The 23,840-nt window shown below is 38.3% G+C and overlaps 1 protein-coding gene across 12 annotated transcripts in view; it reads left to right on the top strand.

Moving 5' to 3' along the window:
* The window catches only part of myd (mayday), a 438,878-nt gene extending 415,518 nt beyond the window's left edge, over positions 1-23,360 (top strand). For all 12 annotated transcript variants that reach the window (XM_067759145.1, XM_067759151.1, XM_067759150.1 and 9 more), the window contains 2 exons: positions 19,916-20,600; positions 23,018-23,360. In XM_067759145.1, coding sequence (XP_067615246.1) covers positions 19,916-20,600; positions 23,018-23,092 — 760 coding nt within the window. In that variant the 3' untranslated portion in view covers positions 23,093-23,360. The remainder of the gene's footprint in view (positions 1-19,915; positions 20,601-23,017) is intronic.
* The last annotated feature ends 480 nt before the right edge of the window (positions 23,361-23,840 follow it).

Below are 23,840 nucleotides of genomic sequence, written 5' to 3'. Positions count from 1 at the left end.
GCTGTCATCGAGCACCAAGGATATTTTTGATACATGATTTCTGCTGTTCTGAAACAGAAAAGCTCAAAATTGTTTAAGTCTAGCGGAAGTTGGCATTACAAGCATGTCAGTATTATGTGTAAATTATATATAAGCTCTTTGTCAACACCAGTGATTTCTGCAAATATTTCATTATTCAAAAAAGCACGTCGTGATGTGTTCCCGTCGTTTGTATTTCAAAACCCTCCAACTCTTGGTTTAGCAACATGCAGTCCAAGTTTTTCCCAAAATAAGTCTTGAATTTTCTTTTTGTTTTCTTCAACTATGCGCTTATCTGCTTCATTGCGAATTTACCACTTTTTTACATCCTTTTTTAAAACCAAGATGAACAACGAATTCAAAAAACCTTATGCAGCAATGTAAAGGACTTATTCCATATCGTAAACTGCCGGGATTTGGCTTGAATTTATCTGACGAGGGGTCTGTTATTTTTAAAAAGTCTTTTGGAGTTGCACTGCATATCGGATAAGTTTGAGTTGACTTGGTTTCAGTTAATATATTTAAAACTTTTCCATCAATTGCTGTCAAATAAAACTTGCAATTTATTTGGAGTTTTTTCTTCGATTTCTTTTTTAATATTTGTATCTTCATTCAAGATAACCTCTCTTGTTTCTTTTATATATTCTGGTTTTAATGGTCGGCAGAATCTAGTGGATTGTGGTGTTCGATTGCACCATAAAATGTTTCGAGCTGCATCTTTTAAACATAAAGGTGTAAACGTGGTAGCAAGGAGCGAAGTGTTCAATTGCGATGATATTGATGAGGACGGAAAGTTCTGTTTAAAAAGAGAATGACCCGTGCTACTATAAAATCCGTAACTGATAGTTAAATCAGCAACTAAAAATTCCTGTTTCTTGGACTCCATGGTTGCAAGGATTACGTCCTTTTGTAACTCAACAATTCTTTCGGTTGTTTGCCTTATTAACATGTGTAACGAAACTTTTGCATAATTTTCTGTTACATTGATTATCGCCAGTCGGCACTCGCATTTTTTGTGTAAAATCTCTTCATATGGTGGGTAAATGTAAGAATTTCGCCTATTATTTTCCAAGCGCATATTTATATACTGCTCCTTCCAGACATCGGAATGGGAGATCTTTCGTTAAATTTATTTTCAACAACTTTTCTGAGTTTGGAAACATTTGTGGGATTTTGACAAACTGCCCTCAAACTAGCAGCTAAATCAACATTACCTCTTCTTACCGCAGCCGTAGAAATAGCACGAAGCATTAAACCTAGGTTGTTTTCTTGACTTTCTGCTAGCTTCGCAGCCTGTCTTCTTTGGGTTTGGTCTGATTTTTCATTGAAAACAAGTGGCTTGCGGCCCATATTTGATATGGGGGTTAAAGAAAATGATTTCGTTTTTTTTATTGTAGCTTCCGTTTGAAGCCATTCAGCGTTTTTCCCCAAAAAATGTTCGGGCTTTCTATAACATTTCTCCCATCTTTCACTCATTTGCAGGCATATTAGTCTTGATTTTTCCTTCAGATATCTGTCATATTCTTCAGTTGTACTTTCCGTAATTATGTCTTTTAACAGAAAGTTGAAAACAGCGTTTTTTTCTTATCATTTTTCACTGCTTCTTTCCAAACGCACATAGAAGTTTTGTAAGAAAAAGCGCTTTTATTCAAAAAACCCAAAAAAGCGCAACGTAAAAGTCAGCCCTCAAACTCGAAATTGAATGCATTTAAGGCTCAAAGAAGTTTTAGGTCAGACAACCTCAGACTTTTTTTTTTTAGCTCTCCTTAACTAGGAGTATTATCATCAAAATTAGAGCCCTTTATGAAAGGGATTTTATTTTTTATGTAGCAATCAATATTAATTGATTTTTCCTTTAATCACAAATACTTACCTTTCTTAATGGCCTCAATTCACCTTTTTTTTAAATATATGCACTATCTGAGAAATTATTAAACTTTTAAATACGAGGAAGCTGAAAAGGAAATATTAAAATTTTTTTTTTTTTTCGAAATGCGAAATTTGACAGCTGAAATCTTTTTGTCAAATATTTAAAGAAAAAACTAAGTATGGACTTTCTTAGTCTGAAGTATTATTTTTGTGAGGGTATAAAAAAAAATTGATATCGGATACTTAGAAAATGACTTTTGGCCAGCAAACCCCAGTCGCCAGACCATAGTGCATTGGCAAAGAAACAACAGTCAATGGGTGTCAATTCGATTTGGGAGCAAGATGACTGCAGCTGTAAAACATTTTGTGAGCCGAGCAAACCTCTTGCGAATGAATCATGGCTCATATCAAATAGGCCGAAAAACAAAAGTTGTAAATTTAAAGGGCAGTTTAAAAAAATTGTTTTTAATTATTTTCAAGTATAACTATGTATGTTCATTTGTTTATGATGTGGTATGCCTGTGCTATGTTGCACCTCGAAACTTTTACTTTACGTATATTTGCTTTGCTCTATTCTGTGCAATGGCATTTATTCAAATTACAAAAATCCACAACGTTTTCTGCACCACAATTTGGAGTAAAGCCGGCCCGTAACACTTCGAAGTTATAAAAGCAAAAACAAAAAGTATTAAAAACAAGTAAAGAAGGCTAAGTTCGGGTGTGACCGAACATTACATACTCTGCTGAGAGCTATGGAGATAAAATAAGGGGAAATCACCATGTAGGAAAATGAACCTAGGGTAACCCTGGAATGTGTTTGTATGACATGTGTATCAAATGGAAGGTATTAAAGAGTATTTTAAGAGGGAGTGGGCCATAGTTCTATAGGTGGACGCCATTTAGGGATATCGCCTTAAAGGTGGACCAGGGGTGACTCTGGAATTTTTTTGTACGATATGGGTATCAAGGTATTAATGAGGGTTTTAAAAGGGAGTGGTGGTAGTTGTATATTTGAAGGTGTTTTCGAGATATCGACCAAAATGTGGACCAGGGTGACCCAGAATATCATATGTCGAGTACCGCTAATTTATTTATATATGTAATACCACGACCAGTATTCCTGCTAAGATTCCAAATGCTTTTGATTTCGCCCTGCAGAACTTTTTCATTTTTTTCTACTTAGTATGGTTCACACCCATTTTACAAAGTTTTTTCTAAAGTTATATTTTGCGTCAATATACCAATCCAATTACCATGTTCCATCCCTTTATTCGTATTTGGTATATAATTATGGCATTTTGTTAATTTTTCGTAAATTTCGATATCGAAAAAGCGGGCGTGGTCATAGTCGGATTTCGGCCATTTTTTATACCAATACAAAGTGAGTTCAGATAAGTACGTGAACTGAGTTTAGTAAAGATATATCGATTTTTGCCCAAGTTATCGTATTAACGGCCGAGCGGAAGGACAGACGGTCCACTGTGTATAAAAACTGGGCGTGGCTTCAACCGATTTTGCCCTTTTTCACAGAAAACAGTTATCGTCCTAGAATCTAAGCCCCTGCCAAATTTCACAAAGATTGGTAAATTGTTGTTCGACTTATGGCATAAAAAGTATCCTAGACAAATTAAATGAAAACGGGCGGAGCCACGTCCATTTTGAAATTTTCTTTTATTTTTCTATTTTGTTACCATATCATTACTGGAGTTGAATGTTGACATAATTTACTTATATACTGCAAAGATATTAAATTTTTTGTTAAAATTTGACTTAAAAATTTTTTTTTAAGTGGGCGTGGTCATTCTCCGATTTACTAATTTTTATTAAGCGTACATATAGTAATAAGAGTAACGTTCCTGCCAAATTTCATCATGATATCTTCAACGACTGCCAAATTACACCTTGCAAAACTTTTAAATTGCCTTCTTTTAAAAGTGGGCGGTACCACGCCCATTGTCCAAAAGTTTACTAATTTTCTATTCTGCGTCATAGGTTCAACTCACCTACCAAGTTTCATCGCTTTATCCGTGTTTGATAATGAATTATTGCACTTTTTCGGATTTTCGAAATTTTCGATATCGAAAAAGTGGGCGTGGTTATAGTCCGATATCTTTCATTTTAAATAGCGATCTGAGATGAGTGCCCAGGAACCCACATACAAAATTTCATAAAGATACCTCAACATTTACTCAAGTTATCGTGTTAACAGACAGACGGACGGGCGGACGGACGGACGGACGGACGGACATGGCTCAATCAAATTTTTTTTGATACTGATGATTTTAATATATGGAAGTCTATATCTAGCTCGATTCCTTTATACCTGTACAACCAACCGTTATCCAATCAAACTTAATATACTCTGTGAGCTCTGCTCAACTGAGTATAAATATAAAATGAAAATTTTCAATTTTATAACTACGTAACTCTTTTATCATTTGTATGTATATAAGTTTGTATATAAGGGTGGTTCAAAATTAGTTTAGATTACAACCTAAAAGAAAAAAGCTAGAAATCAACAGAATTACGGGGTCAACTGGATCAACCTCGCACAAGTTGTTCCTTATAAATTTACTGAACAGTAAAATCAACAAAAAAATGCAGCATACGTAAGCCACAGCTCCGTTAACTTAACAATTACTATTGTCACCCCAAGATTACCCATGAAAATAGTTAAGCTAACATATTACCGTCATTAATAGTATAACCGTTAAGCCTGTTCATATGATAGAGATTTTTACGGCAACATGGTTATAAGAACAATGTAGTGTTTGTGTTAACAGTGCTTCGACCGATTCAATGCGTGCGGTGTGAGTGGCCGCAATTGTCCTCAAAGTCCTCTAACGGAAGTTCAAAGAGACTAGCAATTTTAAAAGGGGAGGACCCTAGCGAGGTTGGTGTTAGGGGCGTAGGTTTCACATTACAATTGCAAAGATGATTGATGTCACGTGAGGACACATCACATGCAGGACATACATTACGTAAATCGGGGTTCTGATTCTGAAAAAGTAAGAGTTTAACCCGTTACAGTATCCTCAAGGAAGTTGGGTCAGAGTGACGCATATCTTCCTTGATAGTATACTTTCTTCTTCTGCAAGAGTGGGATATTGTACATTGATAACGGAGCTCACCGAGGTATCCCAGCAAAGACGTTTACCGAATCTGTATGGATTTTGGTTAGGGGCTTCTTATGCTCCTCTGGATCAAACGGTGTTGGTAGGTGCCGGATCTCATCATAATGCTTACGAAGACTCGGCTTAACCCTCTTTGAGGCGTGGCTAGATCAATCAATTATGTTGAGCTCTTCGGCCTCGGTGATGTTCAGAGGTTATCCCGTGACAGTTCTGAAATCAGCATTTTGACAGTTTTGCAACCATTTCCAGTATTTATTTTTAAGGCCTGGCGACTGGTGACTCGGAGCACATGACCGGACGCCCAATAGCTTTGAACGTGGTTAGCAACGTTTCTTTATCTTCTCCCCAAGTGTTGAAAACAAGCGACTTTAGGATTTTGTTCCGGCAACACTACGATTTCGGTGGCATACGCCTTAAAAGTAAGAGTATTATCGAACGTTACTCCTAAGATCTTTGGGTGGCCGACAGACGGTAGCGTAATACCATCAACGTGAACGTCAAATACTTGCGTAATTTATTGCTTACATGTCGTAAACAGAGTGGCCATGGATTTGTTTGGTGATAATGAAGTGGTGGGATTATGACACTTACCCTGTGGAGCCCCCCGCTTGATTCTCCTAAGCTTTTGAGGTTTCGTTCCTAAATTTATGGAATAGACGCTTGCCAGCTATTAAAATAATTTGAGGCCCATCTTGTTAGACAAGGGGGAAGGGGTGAACCTTCTATATCTTGGAGCAGCGTGCCGTGGTTGACTATGTCAAAAACTCTTCACAGGTCGAGTGACACGAACACCGTCCTATCAGGGGTTTTTCCTGATTTAGTCCGTAATTTATCTGATTGTTATTGGCGATTAGCGTGATGGCAGTGTTATGCATTTTGCGGAAGCCATGTTGATGGGCGGTTCGCCGAAGATTTGTAGTGAAATGAGGAAGCAGGACGATTTCCAATGTCTTCGTTAGCTTTAGTAGTAAAACTATCCCTGCCATTTTCCATTGTTCGGGAGTGGCGAAGGACTTCAACGAAAGGTTGAATACGAGCGTCAGCTAGTTTATTCTTTCAGCGCCAGTTTACCAACGCCCGCAGAGAAGTTGCAGTTCTTTAAAAGCTCTTCCCAATTTGGCACGTTTGTGTTCATTTACCAACCGCATAATATCCAAGTTGGGATTCCCAATATGGGTTCTCTAGGGTCGAGCTGTCTTGCTAGGTCACGTTCTCTTGCTAAGTTTCCAACTTCAGCCGGGAAATGGGGTATAATTTTAAGTATTTTACCGATCGGAATAATGCGTGCCTAAGCTGAAGCGCTCGGGAAACGCACGCTCGTCTTGCCGGACTTAAGACGGAATGGAAAGAGCAGCAAAATATTGATTTTTAAAGCTTGTATAGTCTTTCCTTTTATGAAATTAATAAAAGTCTGCTTTTCAGAGATGATTATGGGCAGGTGGTAGAATGCTAAAGTAAGCATCGGCTGCCATTCGACGCAGTTTATGAGCCCTGTGCTGGCAATACTAATATCTGGAGAGGTGTGAAAGTTACCTGCGAAACGAATGGGGCCCTCGCCGTTTATCGTACAAAAACTCGCTTTGTCTATTTGCTGTGCTAGCTGCTTGCCTCCGGTGTCAAATGACAAGCTGGAGTGCCAGAGGTCGTAGTGTGCGTTGAAATCGCAATAGCCACTTGGACAGCACGTGGCAGGAGAAACATAGGTGTTAATTACTTCTAGGTCAACATCACATGACCGTATGGTTAAGCCTTGACTTTGTAATGATTTGTCCTTACGGCTGATGTTGGATTGAAATAGACTCTGTTGCATATGTCATGGGTGATAAAGGCAAGCCCTCTACCATTACCGCTTGTGCGAGTTTGCGGATATTATTTTCATTAATGTAATCAACTATCTCCGTGCCCTTTTCGGTTAACCCGTTACAATTTAGTTGCAGAACCACCCCTACTTCTTTTCGCGCTTTCAAAAGCTACTCAGAGATCACGAAATCATTATTTGTGCTCAGTTCACACATATTACTATTCTCTTTCACGCTCATGCGCAAAGTGTTTTAATTCTTTAAGAGAATCGTTTTGATGGTATTTTGTATCAATAAACTGATATTTTTACGCCAGAAATGTCTTACCTCGTTGCTCGTTAATCAGTGACTAAACCACTACGACTGCAATTAATTCACTTTAGAGAATGGGATATTTAGATAAAGAGAAACGGCAGAAGGAGAGTAAGAAAAGCGGAATATTGGTAAGAGCAAAGACGTAGAGGAAAATAAGGCAACAGAATAAGAGAGTGGTGGGATAGAAGAAGTGAAGCGCTATTTTTCCAATGTGGTCAAGCCAATTTTTTCACAGGATAAGGTTTGCTGGGTCTGTGAATATCGCTATTACGACGACTTAGAATGAACAAATTCTACAAATTGATTTTACATACTTACATAATGTAGAATGTTTTTGGCCATCAATATAAACTATTTTAAAATTTTAATGAGCTCAAGGCCCGGCAGACTGAATTCGAAATATCGAGTGCTAATAAATTAAAACAAAAACATATCTATTGGTTTTGTTTAAAACCGGCCTTTAGTTTACATACTTACTTAATTGGCGCTTAACCATTTAAACGGTTATGGCCGTCCAACAAGGCGCGCCAGTCGCTCTTCCTCTCTGCCAACCGGCGCCAATTTGTCACACCAGGGGAGTTTAAATCGTTTTCCACCTGGTCCTTCCAGCGGAGTGGTGGCCGCCCTGTACCTCTGCTTCCATAGGCGGGTTCCGATAAAAACACTTTCTTGGCCGGAGCGTAATTTTTCATTCGCATAACATGGCCTAGCCAGCGCAGCCGCTACTATTCGCTGGACTATGTTGATGTCTGCGTAGAGCTCATACAGCTCATCGTTAAATCCTCTTTGGTACTCGCCATCGCCAACGCGTAGAGGTCCATTAATCTTGATTTTATCTCTCATAATACGGCTTCAGATTCAAAGCCTAGCAGATAGCATCAGCGATGCACCGACAATGGAGGGTGATCTAATACAGTACCTCCTACGGTGCACCCCAACCTACGCCTTTTCGGGGCCACTGCCCCTACGAAAGCGATTCAATTTCCAATAATTTTGATGCTTTCTCGATAGCATTCGGCGGCACATTATTGCAGGTTCCTTGATGTCAAGAAAGTCACCTAGCATGAACTCTTTTCACTTGAGCGACCCTTATGTCAGAAAACAAAGGAGGAGCTGTTTTAGTGACCAGCCTTTACAATAGGCCGTAAGTTCTGCCTGCTCTGTGGCCTGTATAAAAGCCAATAAAGTAAGTTTTGTGGTGAATGAAGACAAATCGAATTAGTGGCTGTCAACAAAGAAAAAATCGGCACACTGTGAAGCTCCTTTTTCTACCTGAGAAGTCTCTTACCATAAACCCCTGTATTCTTACACAGAACTTGGGGAATGAGTTGATATCCTTTGATGCTCCAAATGGGCGTCAATTGTCGCGAAACAGGGATAGCTGGTATGACTTATTACGAAATGGTAAAAATCGCTTAGGCAATTTAGCGCCTCCCAATGATAATGATGAGTTGCGTAAGTCCGCTACTGATCGCCGCTACGGATAAGTCCGTATTAACAAAATTTCACCAAACAGAAGCTGATCCACCTTAATAATGAATATAATATTCATAATCGTGCGCTTAGGAAGGACATACATACAAACAAATGTAGGAATGTAAGGTGGTGTCTACCAAAAAGTTTGGGTAATTTTAGAAGATTTGCGGTTGGAAATATGAACTAAGTAAGTAAGTACGGATACATTTATAAATGTAAATATGTGTGTATATACTCCCATACGTACATACAGCATCCATTTGTACATCATCTGTTTTAAAGTACTAACATACAACTTTATCGCTTGTGCCGGTTAAATTAAAATTTCCCAAAAATAGTCGAACATGGAGCTTTAATTATTTTTCAGTGGTTAAATTAAAAACTTTTAAATGGCATTTATTGTTAATTAAATGGTAGATTTAACTCTTTCCGAAAGTTGAACTCATTAGACTTGATTTTATTCATCTCCATGTTTATCTACTTATTGTAAATTGAGAACAAATTGAACGTAATTGGAGCACCTTTTATTTATACGAAACTGAAAAATTCGTCTAGCGCATAAATTTAAGTGCTTTCGCTTCTTTGCTGGTTAAATGTGGATGTTGATGTTGTTATTGATATGGAGTAGTTATGGTTCACAGAGCCGACATCATTAATTTCAGAGTCGATAGCAAAATTCGACAAGGGTTTCAGTACAAGCCCAAAATTAACAAGTAAGGAAGGCTAAGTTCGGGTGTAACCGAACATTACATACTCAGTTGAGAGCTGTGGAGACAAAGTAAGGGAAAATCACCATGTTGTAAAAAGAACCTAGGGTAACCCTGGAATGTGTTTGTATTACATGTGTATCAAATGGAAGTGGGCCATTGTTCTATAGATGGACGCCATTTAGGGATATCGCCATAAAGGTGGACCAGGCCTGACTCTAGAATTTGTTTGTACGATATGAGTATCAAATGAAAGGTGTTAATGAGTATTTTAAGAGGGCGTGGGCCTTAGTTCTATATGTGGACGCCTTTTCGAGATATCGCCATAAAGATGGACCAGGGGTGACTCTAGAATTTGTTTCTACTATATGGGTATCAAATGAAAGGTGTTAATGAGTATTTTAAAAGGGAGTGGGCCTTAGTTCTACAGGTGGGCGCCTTTTCGGAATATCGTTATAAAAGTGGACCAGGGTTGACTCTAGAATGCTTTTGTACAATATGGGTATCAAACGAAAGGTGTTAATAAGTGTTTTAAAAGGGAGTGGGCCTTAGTTCTATGGGTGGACGCCTTTTCGGGATATCGTCATAAACGTGGAACAGGGGTGACTCTAGAATACGTTTGTACAATATGGGTATCAAATGAAAGGTGTTAATGAGTATTTTAAAAGGGCGTGGGCCTTAGTTCTATAGGTGGACGCCTTTTCGAGATATCGCCATAAAGGTGGACCAGGGGTGACTCTAGAATTTGTTTGTACGATATGGGTATCAAATGAAAGGTGTTAATGAGTATTTAAAAAGGGCGTGGGCCTTAGTTCTATAGGTGGACGCCTTTTCAAGATATCGCCATAAAGGTGGACCAGGGGTGACTCCAGAATGTGTTTGTACGATATGGGTATCAAGTGAAAGGTGTTAATTATTATTTAAAAGGGAGTGGGCCTTAGTTCTATAGGTGGACGCCTTCTCGAGATATCGCCATAAAGGTGGACCAGGGGTGACTCTAGAATTTATTTTGTACGATATGGGTATCAAATGAAAGGTATTAATGAGTATTTTAAAAAGGCGTGGGCCTAAGTTCTATAGATGGACGCCTTTTCGAGATATCGCCATAAAGATGGACCAGGGGTGACTCTAGAATTTGTTTGTACGATATGAGTATCAAATGAAAGGTGTTAATGAGTATTTTAAGAGGGCGTAGGTCTTAGTTCTATATGTGGACGCCTTTTCGAGATATCGCCATAAAGATGGACCAGGGGTAACTCTAGAATTTGTTTGTACTATATGGGTATCAAATGAAAGGTGTTAATGAGTATTTTAAAAGGGAGTGGGCCTTAGTTCTATAGGTGGACGCCTTTTCGGAATATCGTTATACAAGTGGACCAGGGTTGACTCTAGAATGCTTTTGTACAATATGGGTATCAAACGAAAGGTGCTAATAAGTGTTTTAAAAGGGGGGGGGGGGGGGGGGGGGGGGGGGGGCCTTAGTTCTATGGGTGGACGCCTTTTCGGGATATCGCCATAAACGTGGACCAGGGGTGACTAGAGAATACGTTTGTACAATATGGGTATCAAATGAAAGGTGTTAATGAGTATTTTAAAAGGGCGTGGGCCTTAGTTCTATAGGTGGACGCCTTTTCAAGATATCGCCATAAAGGTGGACCAGGGGTGACTCTAGAATTTGTTTGTATGATATGGGTATCAAATGAAAGGTGTTAATGAGTATTTTAAAAGGGAGTGGGCCTTAGTTCTATAGGTGGATGCCTTTTCGAGATATCGCCATAAAGGTGGGCCAGGGGTGACTCTAGAATTTTTTTGTACGATATGGGTATCAAATGAATGGTGTTAATGAGTATTTTAAAAAGGAGTGGGCGTTAGTTCTATATGTGGACGCCTTTTCGAGATATCGCCATAAATGTGGACCAGGGGTGACTCTAGAATGTGTTTGTACGATATGGGTATCAAATTAAAGGTATTAATGAGGGTTTTAAAAGGAAGTGGCCCTTAGTTGTATATGTGAAGGCGTTTTCCAGATATCGACCAAAATGTGGACCAGGGTGATCCAGAACACCATCTGTCGGGTACCGCTAATTTATTTATATATGTAATACCACGAACAGTATTCCTTCCAAGATTCCAAGGGCTTTTGATTTCGCCCTGCAAAACTCTTTCATTTTCTTCTACTTAATATGGTAGGTGTCCCACCCATTTTACCAAGTTTTTTTCTAATGTTATATTTTGCGTCAATAGACCAATACAATTACCATGTTTCATCCCTTTTTTCATATTTGGTATATAATTATGGCATTTTGTTCATTTTTCGTAATTTTCGATATCGAAAAAGTGGGCGTGGTCATAGTCGGATTTCGGCCATTTTTTACACCAATACAAAGTGAGTTCAGATGAGTACGTGAACTGAGTTTAGTAAAGATATATCAATTTTTGTTCAAGTTATCGTGTTAACGGCCGAGCGGAAGAACAGACGGTCGACTGTGTATAAAAACTGGGCGTGGCTTCAACCGATTTCGCCCTTTTTCACAGAAAACAGTTATCGTCCTAGAATCTAAGCTTCTACCAAATTTCACAAGGATTGGAAAATTTTTGTTCGACTTATGGCATTAAAAGTATCCTAGACAAATTAAATGAAAAAGGGCGGAGCCACGCCCATTTTGAAATTTTCTTTTATTTTTGTATTTTGTTGCAACATATCATTACTGGAGTTGAATGTTGACATAATTTACTTATATACTGTAAAGATATTAACTTTTCTTTTAAAATTTGAATTTAAAAAAAAAATTTTTTTAAAGTGGGCGTGGTCGTTCTCCGATTTTACCAATTTTTATTAAGCAGACGTACAATACTAAGAGTAACGTTCCTGCCAAATTTCATCATGATATCTTCAACGACTGCCAAATTACAGCTTGCAAAACTTCTAAATTACCTTCTTTTAAAAGTGGGCGGTGCCACGCCCATTGTCCAAAATTTTACTAGTTTTCTATTCTGTGTCATGAGTTCAACTCACCTACCAAGTTTCATCGCTTAATCCGTATTTGGTAATGAATTATCGCACTTTTTCGATTTTTCGAAATTTTCGATATCGAAAAAGTGGACGTGGTTATTGTCCGATATCGTTCATTTTAAATAGCGATCTGAGATGAGAGCCCAGGAACCCACATACCAAATTTCATCAAGATACCTCAAAGTTATCGTGTTAACGGGCAGACGGACGGACGGACATGGCTCAATCGAATTTTTTTTCGATACTCATGGTTTTGATATATGGAAGTCTATATCTATCTCGATTTCTTTATACCTGTACAACCAACCGTTATCCATTCAAAGTTAATATACTCTGTGAGCTCTGCTCAACTGAGTATAAAAATGATGCATTAACCTATCGTAAGGTGGGAGAGTAGAGAGGTTGATAAGACTGAAGAGGGCGCGAGTTTAAAACATTTCCTTAAGAAATTCTTTAAGGCCTTAACTTATGACGAATTTTCTTTCGTTTCTTTCATTCGCCTTTTTTACGCTTGTAATTCGCAACTGGTTAATGAAATAATTTAAAGTCTTAGTGTAGGCTTAGTTTCTCAAATCAAGATTGCATCCCTGCAAAAATCGTTGGATCATGTGGTCCACTGGAGTACCTACCATTATACTCCACTATAATGCAGCAATGGACCAACTCATGTTTCTACACGAACATATTTTAAGCCGATCATTGCTCGTTTTTAACAATTGTAATCACTACACGATGTTTATTGGACTGTGGGTACTCCATGGATTACTCTGATGTAATGCGCAGCTGGAGTATATGGGCCAGTCCTAGGACATCGCAATATTAATTGGACCATATTTTTTGTATGAATTGTGGTTAATTTTGGAGCACTCGGTTGGTCCATAGCGAGTACTCCATACATGCATGCATGGAGTATTCGCGATTTTTGCAGGGGAGCATCTTCCGAAAGCCTAGAATGGCATTCACCCTTCAAGCTTCGGTGATCTGAAGATTATTGGTATTTATTTTACACCCTCTGAGGTCCCATCCTCGCTATCACAGAAGCTACAGATGCTATTGGGATCGATCACCAATTTTTGTATTAGACTTTTGATTCTGCAATGGCCTAGAAATGCCGTTGTTAACATTCTCAAGTAGGTTTAGGAGAGATTTATTGCAACTTTGTAATGCTTTGTGTTGTATCGTCACAGCAAATCCTTTTCCTATCGCAAATCTGTAGTTTGAATGCAATGTTGGGCTCTGAGATATGCCTATTTTTCCTGAGCACTTCCATTATTGTGTTAGTTACTGTAGCTATCAACTACAGAAGCAGCAAGTACCATAGGTCCTAGAAGGCTTCTAGTACTAAGCAATAGGACGGATTTATATTATAACAATAGGACTCTTCAGTTAGGTCGTTGGACTTCTGGTAACATTATGAACTCCTAACCATTCCAACCTAACCTAACTGAAGTTCTGATCCAATGGTACTTGTCTCACCCGCCTCCTAAATAAGTTACTTACTTGCTCATTGTCATTGCTCAAGATATTTAACGGAGTGCTAAGGGTTGAAGTTAGGTTAGTGACTTCAGCAGTTAAGCGACTGATTTGTGAACTGCCAAAGATGCTCTTATATTATGATATGTCTGACAAGACCCGGAGTTGCCACTCTCACGTTGCAGAGGAGGTGCCATAGGACCCCTCCCAGTGGAGTGGTCTGGCTCTTGTGGCTGTAAATCATACTACACCATCTTAAATAGAGGTTTCCTCTATCATCGTACCAACGAAAGTGCCTATCCACATTTTTTTAAGTCTTTCTTCCGCGGAAAGCACTTCTTCTTTGCATACGAGCGCACTTTTGATTTCAGTGCTCCGCTGGCGCAATACGGTATCCGCCGATATGCTTACCAAGGATTGGTGCTGACCACGAGGTAATGCTATTCACTGCAGAATGTTCGATCTTAATCTCATGCTCTATAATTGCCGCCTTGTCTCCAGAGCAAATAATGTTAGAAGAAGTGTTCTAAGGAAGCTCGCCAGGGAGAAGTCGATTTTCACAATTTGGATATGAATACCACCTTTTCTCTTTGGCAAACTTTACAAATATATGTCCTAGTCCGTTTTTCAATCTTTATAAGGTGCGGAATTACTTATTGCTTCTGATATATCACGTCGAGATGGATTTCGCTTAGACCTTTATTTGTCCTGAGGATTTAAGCCGAGCTCAACAGGTACAAGTAATTAGTTCTCCACTTAAACTTGCTAATCCATCGAGAACCTCTCCCTCGCCATATAGCCATCGCTGTATTTGTTAGGAGAAGACTTAACGTGCATAAACTGCCACCATACATACAAATGTCACCAGAGCATATAACACTAGTCAAGAAGAGAAATTACTTTGAAGTCTAACTATTTAATTTCGATGTATTATGGCCCCCTAAGTACAAAAACACCCAACATTTAAAATTCTATGGATACGATTTTTTTTTTTTTTTTTCTTTTTCTAATATCACGAATTATCACAGAGGTATTTCCATTTATTTTATCATATCTTCAAATTACTTATCTAAATTCGTTGGGAGAAACATCAATGGATTCACCACAAAATTTTCTTCAAGTCTTGCTAAGAACATTTTTTTATATGATCGACGGTTGTGGAGTTATTCACATAAAAATGTAAAAAAAAAATTTTTTTCCAAAATCGAACTTTTTTTAATTTTTCAAAAATTCATAAAAAATCGAAGGTTTTAAAAACTCCAATTTTATTTCACGGTCTTAAAACTGTAAACATTATAAATAATTAAAGCCTTATTTCGTAAAAATACATGAATAAATGTTGGTTTTATTGACAATAAAGTGAAAATACCCAATTTAGCGAACATTTTGCATATCAAGCCTATTATAATTGTTTACAAACAAATTATTTAGGTATGACATTTTGCCCAACTTTGTCTTTTTAAAACTTACTACGGGCATCGCCAGAAATGAGAAAACTCCATAATGACGCTCAAGAAATTTTTCCCCGTCAATTTTTCTTAAGGCAAAACGCAGATCGTAAGAAAAAATGCCTTATACTGTATGGAAAATTTAAGTTGCCAACGCGAGTTTTCGTAAGAAAGGAGTATGGTCATATATATTTGTTATCAAATAAATACAACTTTTTCCTTGAGGCATTTCTTGCGATGTTCTTAGAATGCTTAAATCGTAAAAACAAAAAAATCAAATTATCACTCCGTCATAGAAACTGTTATACCTACCTACTGAACATTCCAGCCTGCACAGGCCATTTCCCATAGCATATGAAGTTTTTTTGAAAACCCCCTTTTTCAAACCCTTTCGCAGGTAATGGTTAAAAAATTTACAGACTCATTGGATGCCTGCCCTGTATATTGTCTTCGATTGTGACAAACTTAACGAGAAAAAAAGATACATACTTTTGAAAATCGAAGTGGCCTGCGACTATTTAAAGTAATTCATTTAGTTCATTCAATGTTATTTAACTAGTATTCCTGATCGCGAAAAGTCAAGTTGTCAACAACAGTAAAAAAATATTAATTGGTTAGTGAATTTAAAAAAAATTAATAATAACAGTAGAAAATTTGTCTGCAAAAATGACCCGAATATATTTTGTTATGTATGTGGTCTTTACACTACAGCAAAAGGGCGGAGAAATTTCACTATTTCACTACAAAATTCATATAAGGATTATTTTAAAATAGATGTTGAGAATTTGAGCCAATATTGGACGCCAAATTCAATTTGTGATAGCTGTATATATATTTTAAAGATATGGAAATCCTACCCTCAGTAAGTAACAATTACATTTATTAATTAAAAATATCTACGATACTCATTTTTCACAGAGAAAACATGCAAATTGAAAAACCTGTGATGAGGAGAGAAACATGTGATCATGATGCTAACTGTTACTTATGTTTATGTAAAAAAAAGGATTTGGAAAACATATGATTTGGTCTTATACCACGATTTCAGCTGGTGGTTTTACTCTTCCCGTGCTAGATTCAGATGGAGTTCCACGTCCTGAAAATCAACATGATACGTATACTGAAGTTCCTCCATCGCCTATTTCTTCGTCTTCAAAAATCTCCAGCGTATCAGATGGATTTTTCCCAAAGCCTCTGACACAGTCCTTGTTAAACTATCTTATAAGAGACCTAGAGCTTCCAAAATATAAGTCAGAGCTACTTGCATCCCGTCTAAAAGAAAGACATTTATTAGAAAAACAGGTTACGATAACTACCTATCGTGAGCGACATAAGCCATATGCTTGTTTTTATAGAAATAAAAACAATATATGTTTTTGCTATGATATAACTGGACTTTTTGGAAAGCTTGGCCAAACATATGACGCAAGTGAATGGTGATTATTTATTGATAGTAACAAAGAAAGCCTTAAAGCAGTTTTATTACACAATGACAATCAGAAGCCATCAATACCCATCGCACACGCCGTAAATATGAAGGAGACTTATGAAACCATGTCCAAACTTTTAAAATATACTCATTATGAGAAACACGATTGAAAATATGTTGCGACTTGAAAGTGGTAGCTTTACTAACTGGACTACAAGGTGATTACACAAAACATTGTTGTTTTCTTTGCCTTTGGGATAGCCGAGATCGAAGCGCACATTATGTAAGGAAGGACTGGCCAGCAAGAACCAATCACGAAGTAGGCACACGCAATATAAAATATGCTGCTCTAATAAAAAAGGAGAATGTGATTTTTCCGCCATTACACATCAAGCTTGGATTAGTCAAGAATTTTGTTAAGGCGCGAAACAAAAATGAAAAAGCATTCGATTATATTCAAACAATATTTCCAAAATTATCCTCTTCAAAAATTTCTGAAGGTGTTTTTGATGGTCCACAAATCCGAAAACTACTACAGAGCTCAACATTCGAGACGTTACTATCACCCGATGACAAGGCTGCTTGGAACTCATTTAGGCTGATTATTTCAAATTTTTAGGAAATAATCGGGGTCCAAATTATAAGAAAATCATTTCAGATTTACTAACCAACTATTCCAAAATCGGTAAGTAGGAATATGATATGATTTTTGTATATTCATCATAATTGTAACCTACAAATTACATATACATATAATTTCAGGTACCAACATGTCTCTAAAAATGCATTTCTTACACTCCCATTTGGATTTTTTCCCTTCAAATCTTGGTGATGTCAGTGACGAGCATGGAGAACGATTTCACCAACAACTTAAGTCAATGGAGGAGCGTTATCAAGGATTCTGGAACGAAAATATAATGAGGGATTATAATTGATTTCTTATACGAGAATCAAATTCAGAAAATTACAGTAGACAAGCAAAAAGCAGAAACTTTTTTTAAATATTTCAATTACTAAATTTTGTAGAATTTCTTTAATAAAGGTATCTTAAATAGCTAAATAAACAAAAATATTAAAAATACGTATTTTCTCTTCATTCACTTAATTGTTAATAATATTACCCTTTATCCATGGATTTTCATGAAATAAAGCTTGCCTGATTTGGAATATTCACAGTTTTACGATCATCTAATAAAAGTTGTAACGGCAAATTTTATAAAACAAAAAAACAAAAACAAAAACGTATCCATAGAATTTTAAATTTCGACCATTTTTATAATTAGGAGAATATTGAAAATAAAAAAAAATAGTGGTGATCCAGGGTAATGCAAAAAGTTTAATTTTGTAGAGCAATGTAATCAATTTGAGTTTTAGTTTCTGTTAACTTTTCCGCCGAACAGCCGGTTATTATTTCACCATCCTTTCACTGACCATTATACCTTCAGCAGCTGATTATTAATCACCGTTAAGCAAAGCGTTCAACATGACCTAACTCCAACGATAGTTTTGGACATCCCTCAGTTACCCACCGATTCACTTATTCCATCGGTTTTTGGGTATCTGACAACCTATTCTCTGTTCATTAATATCACCAATAGTTTTGGACACTAGGCGCCAATTCACCGCTAAGCAATTTTACTGGTAGCTTTGGCTCCATCTTTCATCTTCTTCATTACTAACCCACTTATTTTCTTGCCTTGAGCCACTTTGGTGGTTAACCAAATAACACTATAGCCAGCGACTTAGTAATCTACTACTCATCTTCCCTAGTAGATCTCTCCGTCACGGTGCGTGTGTGTGGCTGACTCAACTATTCATTAGTTAATGTAGTGGGATCTCGGCTCGAATATGAATTGGCTGATTTTTAACCAGCACTCGATGAAAGATGGGTAAATATGATAGACAGTTCCATCCTTAAACAAGGGCGCTAATGAGTACTTTTACACCCAGGTCATCAGATCCTCAGTGAATACTTGTGTCTTGTGTGTGACTTATAGTCGATGATACTGGTCGCGTAAAGTCTGCGTAAAATTTTTTCTGCAAAATTTGCATCCTAATTATAATTCATAATTGGCCGAAAGCTAATTAGAAACTGATATATTAAAAGAGGATTTCTACCTATCTATGATCTTTTTATATGAAAGTCAGTAACGTAACGAAAGGGCCGCTGAGTTAACAAAGGAGGGTGCAGCACTCAATGAACCAACGGAAACAGGAGTTGCATATGATCCATCAAGCAGGAAAGGTGTGGATAGAAGCGCGGCACTGCAAAATTTCTAAGATCATGTGAAAATGCTACGTCATTACATTCATGATGGGCATACTATCTATAAATTGCCTTCTGTTGTCACATTTTTATAAGTTAGGCCTAGTCAGTAACAGCAGAAGTAGGAAGTGCGAGATGCAGGAAGAAACAGTTAAGCACGTTCTGAAGTGTTGTTGTTGGTGCTGTTGTAGCGATAAAGGCACTCTTCGCAGGTTTTGGGGAATGTTATCGATGTTTATGGTCCTTTGCCGGATAAAGATCCGGTACGCTCTGGTAATCAGCACCATTAAGGTACAAGCCCGAGCATCTCGGACATCCCGCCCTCAACCTCCTAGCACCAAGAGGATCTTGGCGTCGCCAGAGCCTCGCACGCTAAGGAAACAAAATATTCGCCACGGGTAGCTGAGCTTGACAAGAAGACGGAGAAGCTGTAGAAACTGGAAGCCCCTGCAAAGGGTTGCGCTGTACAACCAATTGAATCATTTGGCTATTTTAGTCGTCTCTTACGACAGAAATGCCTGCCGCGGTTATATTCTCAGCCTCGTAACCCCGCTTGGGAGACGTTCCGTATTCGTGTTCTGCGCTCGCGAGGTAAAGGCTCAAGCTATTATATTAATTAAGCTAGGTCCTAGAAAACTTCTAGTATTTACCAATAGGACTGAGTTATTTTGTAATATAAATCCTTATACCAAATTAGGGATTTTCCGTTTGGTCGTCAAACGAATTCTGGTCTTTATTAACCGGAAAGTTCAATCTAACCTAACCTATGTATATGGACCATAGTTTTATGGTATGGTTTTGGGTGTTCGGTAATCTAAGATCTTGAACAGTTTCTTTGGAATTTCGAAACTTAGTTATTGAAGATCACTCAGCAAGATCTTGTGGTATTTGTATTTTCAAATACCCCACTGATAATATCTATTGACAATATCCTATTTTCAAGTTTCCATATCTTATATTAATTTCAGTGCCGATCGCGATCACAACTCCGAGCTGACAATACAAGAACTGGCCGTCTATATCAATCAAAAGATAATCGATCACATTGAAGAGGCGATACAAAATAATCCACATGAATTTCAACGAGTTGATATTGCGCCAGCCGATGGTCTCATTACATGGGAGGAATATCATCATTTCTTTCTCAAGGAGCACGGTATGACCGATGCAGATATTGATGAACATAATGAAATCAAACATACAGCATTGAATAGGAAAGCCCGTGAAGATATGATGCGTGATAAGGCGCGTTGGTCTGAAGCGGCACGCACCGATCTCTTTAGCTTAACAATTGATGAATATCTTTCATTTCGACATCCTGAATCGAGTATAACAAATTTACTTGAATTAGTTGATGATCTCTTGCGACAATTCGATCAGGATGGTGATGATCAACTAACGATTGAAGAATTCTCTGAAGTAAATGGGGATGATGATGAAGATTTGCGTAGAAAATCGCTTATTTCACAAACGGTGGTAGAGCGGCAAGCAGAATTTAAACGTATCTTAGATAAGAATGATGACGGCAAAGCCGATAGAGAGGAATTGCTAAATTATGTAAATCCGAAGACGCCACGTTATGCGCTACAAGAAGCGGCAACACTTTTTAGTTTAAGTGATGAGAACAAAGATGGACGTTTAACTTTAAATGAGGTAAGTGTGTGGAGGAGGAAATGTGGAGTATGTGTACCAGTGGCGTAGTGAGGGGGGGGGGGGGGGCACCTTACTCCGGGCGCTACTCTCAGGGGGCGCCAAATGGTCCGCAAAGCAGAAATTCGTGGAAAATTTGTATTTTTATTATAACTGATGTAACGAAGCTTTCTCTGTGCCCCGATTCTTCTTAATAAATTGCTGGGGTATACTCGCCGTGTCCAGGGTTCATTACAATATATTTATACTGTGGGGCCCTTTTCCAAGTCGTACTTTATTTAACTTCATTTATTTATGTATGCCGTCACTGAGGACGCTCGTTGGCGACGCGTAGACGCTGGCGTCGCGGTTAGTATTTAGTCACTGAGGACACTCAAAACTAAAGGTATGTAGTCACTGAGGACACTCGAAATAAAAGGGGTGCAGTCACGGAGGACATTCATCGATGGCGCTCTGTTGCTGTTGGCGCTGGCGTTACACTGGCTGCCGCGATTTAGTAGGTAGTCACTGAGGACACTCGAAATAAAACGGGGCAGTCACGAAGGACGCTCGTTGATGGCGCTCTGTTGTTATTGGCGCTGGCGTTACACTGGCTGTCGCGATTAATATTTCGTCGCTGAGGATACGCGATGATAATGAGTATGCGGCCACTGGGGCGCCTGTTGGCGACGCGTTGATACTGGAGTCGCGGCTAGTATTTAAGATAATGGTGAGAGGATATGTGGTCACGGAGGACGCTCCTTGATAAACATGCGGCCACTGGGGCGCTTGTTGACGACGCGTTGATGCTGGCGTCGTCATTCTGCAGCGCCTTACGGGTCGCCTCACGGTCGACTATGATGAGTCAGCGGAGCGCAACCTTAAGCGTTCAGTGAGTGCAGAAAACACGAATACTCACGTACACCTCAGTCTGCCTCTACGTCGGGTGGTGATGTCTGACACTGGTGAACACCCCATACTACGAGCTATCACCTTCCGTCCGTAGATCCGACCAGTAATCATGGCACCGGGCTACACCGTTTGTTGACGGGGATGGCGTTGTGGCGCCTTACGGGTCACCTCGCGGTCGACTGTGATGAGTCGGCGGAGCGCAGCCTTAAGCGTTAAATTAGAGGGGGAAAGCCCGCACATTGCGTGTTGTATTCGTGTGTTTGACTTGCTGTAGGCATACCGTCATATTGCGGTGATAATGTTGTATGTTGCTGGCTTCGCTCATCCTTATGTTGTGTGTGTGGCTGGTTTCGCTCAGCTTTATGTTGCTGTGAATGTTGTGTGGGCCAAATTTGATATCAGTATTTGGTCCTCACACTGATTTCTGGAAAATACTGATTTCTGGAAAAAATTTTCGATACTAAAAAATGCATGCGTACATATATCCGGAGCACTTGCTACAGGTTGTGGAATAATTGAAAGAATATATCTTTTTTTCTCACGTTCAACGTTACGATGGGAATTATTAAAAAATGCTTTAACAAAAACTGTCAAACGTGAATCTGAAACACGATGCAGCGCCAGAATACACGCGGTTAGCCTTAGAATGTAGTAGAACACTTAGAACAATTATCAGAGGACATTAACACTACAAGTGGCACCAGAAGGGAAGCTACAGTTCTGCAAGATATATTCAATTTTATAACATTAGTTCATTTCTGGTATGAAATCTTAACGAGGATTGATCGCGTTCAGCTCAGATTACACCATCCGGGGATGAATTTATAGAAGCGTATAATGATCATTAGCGACCGAACTATCAGAAATTCGAGACACTCTCTGTGAAGAAGCAATAGAAAAAGCGAAATCACTTTGTGATAAATGGGATATTGGTATAGTAAAACGTGTAAGAAGGTGCCGCAAAATGCCCGCAGAATCGGCTAGAGATATTGAACTTTCCGCAGAATGTGAATTTTTTCGCGTTATGAAAAGTATTCTCGATCGTCTCCAACAAGAAATACGTACAAGATTTACACGACTAAATTACCTTAATTTTAAATTTGGATTTCTCTTCGACGTTGGAAATTTGGTAAACAAGGATAATAACGACTTAGAAAGAAACTGTAAGAACTTGGGTGAATTTTATAATACAGATTTCGATGGAACAAATCTTTTTATCGAAATATGTGACTGCAAAAAATATTACTTCGCAGTAGAAAAGAAATTGAACCTAATACTCCGTTAGAATTACTTACTTTTATAATCTCGTATGAACAAGATGTTTTTCCAAAGTTGCGAGTGTCACTTCAAATACTCTTGACTATCTCAGTAACAATTGTTAGGTGCGAAATTAAAACTGATGAAAAATATTTTTCCCCGGGCGTAAGAAAACTCACTACGCCACTGATATGAATATCCTCAATTCTTCTGTACCATTAGTAGCGATTTTTTTAAATTATATATTCAAAAATGTCTCTCTTTCTTTGCAGTTAACTGAAAATGCAGAAATTTTCCTCACCTCCAAAATGATAGACACAGCAAATAGTTTCCACACGGAATTCTAAATTAATGATGCACACACATGGATACAAGTTTATACACATATCTTAAGGCAAATGTGTAAAAGATACAACAAATTTTTCACAAGGTCAATTTGTAGCAGTAAAAAACCAAAAATTATAGACTTTACATAAATTGCACAGTAGCGAAAAGTGTTCATCAAATTTTTTATAATTATGTAATGCCGTTTTACACGTTCCGAGCGCTGCTTTTTTTGTCAATTCAGATGTAGTTCCTTTCCCTTTTTCCATTTTTGAATTGCTTCTGTCTAGGAAATTGTGTTTAGGGTAGGCCTAAAATTTTGACATTGTTTTAGAAAACACTCCCGAAGTGCTAGTTCTGGAGCGTATCGGACCAGGAACCCTGCAAAAATCGCCAGTGCTCCATGCATGCATGTATGGAGTACTTGCTATGGACCAACCGAGTGCTCCAAAATTAACCACAATTCATACAAAAAATATGGTCCAATTAACATTGCGATGTCCTAAGACTGGACCATATACTCCAGCTCCGCATTACATCAGAGTAATCCATGGAGTACCCACAGTCCAAAAAACATCGTGTAGTGATTACAATCGTCAAAACGAGCTATGATCGGCTTACAATATGTTCGTGTAGAAACATGAGTTATTCAATTGCTGCATTACAGTGGAGTGTAATGGTAATTACTCCAGTGGACCACATGTTCCAATGATTTTTGTAGGGAAAGGACTACCAAAAACGAGGAAGGATTCTCAAAATCAACAACACAAC

Source organism: Eurosta solidaginis, chromosome 1, assembly GCF_040869045.1.
Source record: "Eurosta solidaginis isolate ZX-2024a chromosome 1, ASM4086904v1, whole genome shotgun sequence".
Classification (NCBI taxonomy): domain Eukaryota; kingdom Metazoa; phylum Arthropoda; class Insecta; order Diptera; family Tephritidae; genus Eurosta; species Eurosta solidaginis.
This window is presented reverse-complemented; position numbering and strand designations above follow the sequence as displayed.